Genomic DNA, 2,500 nt, shown 5'->3' on the forward strand with positions numbered 1-2,500 from the left:
GTTACCGTAGCAACCACGTTTTACAGAGGAAAAAAAACTAAAACAGAAACTCGTCTAAAGTCTCAGAGATTCTGACGTGAAAAACACAAAGGTAAGAAAACACTTTTATTTATTTCATCCTGTTTAAAGTCGCAGAAAAATGTCTGTGTTTCTGGTGTAAATTGAGCCGAACTTTTGGACAGAAAACTGCCAGTGTGATGTCATCAGAGTGATGTCATCAGAGTGATGTCATCAGAGTGATGTCATCAGAGTGATGTCATCAGAGTGATGTCATCAGTGTGTGATCAGTGTGATGTCATCATGTCATGTGATGTCATCAGAGTGATGTCATCAGAGTGATGTCATCAGTGTGATGTCATCAGTGTGATGTCATCAGAGTGATGTCATCAGAGTGATGTCATCAGAGTGATGTCATCAGTGTGATGTCATCAGTGTGATGTCATTAGAGTGATGTCATCAGAGTGATGTCATCAGTGTGATGTCATCAGTGTGATGTCATCAGAGTGATGTCATCAGAGTGATGTCATCAGTGTGATGTCATCAGTGTGATGTCATCAGTGTGATGTCATTAGAGTGATGTCATCAGTGTGATGTCATCAGTGTGATGTCATCAGAGTGATGTCATCAGTGTGATGTCATCAGTGTGATGTCATCAGTGATGTCATCAGTGTGATGTCATCAGTGTGATGTCATCAGAGTGATGTCATCAGTGTGATGTCATCAGAGTGATGTCATCAGTGTGATGTCATCAGTGTGATGTCATCACAATGATGTCATCAGAGTGATGTCATCAGTGTGATGTCATCAGTGTGATGTCATCAGAGTGATGTCATCAGTGTGATGTCATCAGAGTGATGTCATCAGTGTGATGTCATCAGTGTGATGTCATCAATGATGTCATCAGAGTGATGTCATCAGAGTGATGTCATCAGTGTGATGTCATTTTCAACATATTTTTTAAAATTTTCTTTACCATTTTCTTCATGATTTGTGTAAAATTATAATTTATATTTTAACAAGTTTTATTTTAATTTCACCAAATGAAATAAAAACGACAGAATCATCACATGAACTTTAACTTTAAAACATGAAGAAGATTTAAGAATAAAAAGTGATTTTTGGTCCAAACCTTTGTGAAAATGCTGCAGTTTGTGAAGAGCCTCATCTCTCTCCTGCTCCAGAAGATCAACCTGAAACACAAGAGACTCAACCAGAACTCAACCAGGACTGAACCAGGACTGAACCAGGACTGAACCAGGACTGAACCAGGACTGAACCAGGACTGAACCAGAACTGAACCAGGACTGAACCAGGACTGAACCAGGACTGAACCAGGACTAAACCAGGACTGAACCAGAACTGAACCAGGACTAAACCAGGACTAAACCAGGACTAAACCAGGACTGAACCAGGACTGAACCAGGACTGAACCAGGACTGAACCAGGAACCAGGACTGAACCACTAACCAGGACTAAAACCAGGACTAAACCAGGACTAAACCAGGACTGAACCAGGACTGAACCAGGACTGAACCAGGACTGAACCAGGACTGAACCAGGACTGAACCAGGACTAAACCAGGACTGAACCAGGACTGAACCAGGACTGAACCAGGACTAAACCAGGACTGAACCAGGACTAAACCAGGACTAAACCAGGACTAAACCAGGACTGAACCAGGAGTGAACCAGAACTTTGCGACTTTTTAAAAAAAAAGATAAAATGATGAGACTAAATTCGTACCTTGGTCTGAGTCTCGGACTGTTTCCTCTGAAGAGCGTCGAACTCCTCACGCGCTGAAAACACCAACGGATGCCACATGTTAGTCCTCCTCTGGTCCTGCTCTGGTCCTGCTCTGGTCCTGCTCTGGTCCTGGTCTAGTACTGGTCTGGTCCTAGTTAAGTGCTTCTTTAGTCCTGGTCTGGTTCTAGTTTAGTCCTGCTTCAGTGGTCAAGTTCAAAGCTCTAATCTGGCTCTAGTCCAGCTCTAGACTGGCTCTAATCCAGGTCTAGTCCTGGTCTAGTCCGGCTCTAGTCCTGGTCTAGTCCTGGTCTGAATCACAGTTTAAATCTGGACATAACGTTTTTTTGTGGAAGTTTCAGAAAACAGGAAGTGGAGTTTGTTCCATAAACTTTTATATTCTCACAAACTTTGACCGTGGAGTTTAAGGAACCGCCTCAGAACAGGAACCAGGACTGAACCAGGTCTAAACCAGGACTGAACCAGGTCTAAACCAGGACTAAACCAGGACTAAACCAGGACTAAACCAGGACTAAACCCATAATAAACAATGACTAAGTAGAACTCTGACACTTGAGTCGGTGCAGAGAAAGAAACAAGAAAACTTTACAAATGACAAATGAAAAAAAGTAGTTCTAGTTCAGTCCCGGTGTAGTCCTGGTTTAGTTCTGGGTTAGTCCTGGTTTAGTTCTGGGTCAGTACCTCTCTGCTGCAGGTCTAAGACTCTCTCTAAAGTCTCGGCTTCGTCTGGATCCATTTT

General features: G+C 42.7%; 1 protein-coding gene across 1 annotated transcript in view; it reads right to left on the bottom strand.

Annotated features, from left to right (window-relative positions):
• The window catches only part of shtn1 (shootin 1), a 14,684-nt gene extending 12,845 nt beyond the window's left edge, over positions 1-1,839 (bottom strand). Inside the window, exons 1-2 of the mRNA XM_055162902.1 lie at positions 1,744-1,839; positions 1,130-1,190 (exon numbers count right to left, since the gene is read on the bottom strand). Of these exons, the coding sequence (XP_055018877.1) occupies positions 1,130-1,190; positions 1,744-1,821 (139 nt within the window). The 5' untranslated portion in view covers positions 1,822-1,839. The remainder of the gene's footprint in view (positions 1-1,129; positions 1,191-1,743) is intronic.
• Positions 1,840-2,500: the final 661 nt, after the last annotated feature.

Source organism: Boleophthalmus pectinirostris, unplaced genomic scaffold (assembly GCF_026225935.1).
Source record: "Boleophthalmus pectinirostris isolate CB_2022bp ecotype Guang Dong unplaced genomic scaffold, ASM2622593v1 HiC_scaffold_5, whole genome shotgun sequence".
Lineage (NCBI taxonomy): Eukaryota > Metazoa > Chordata > Actinopteri > Gobiiformes > Gobiidae > Boleophthalmus > Boleophthalmus pectinirostris.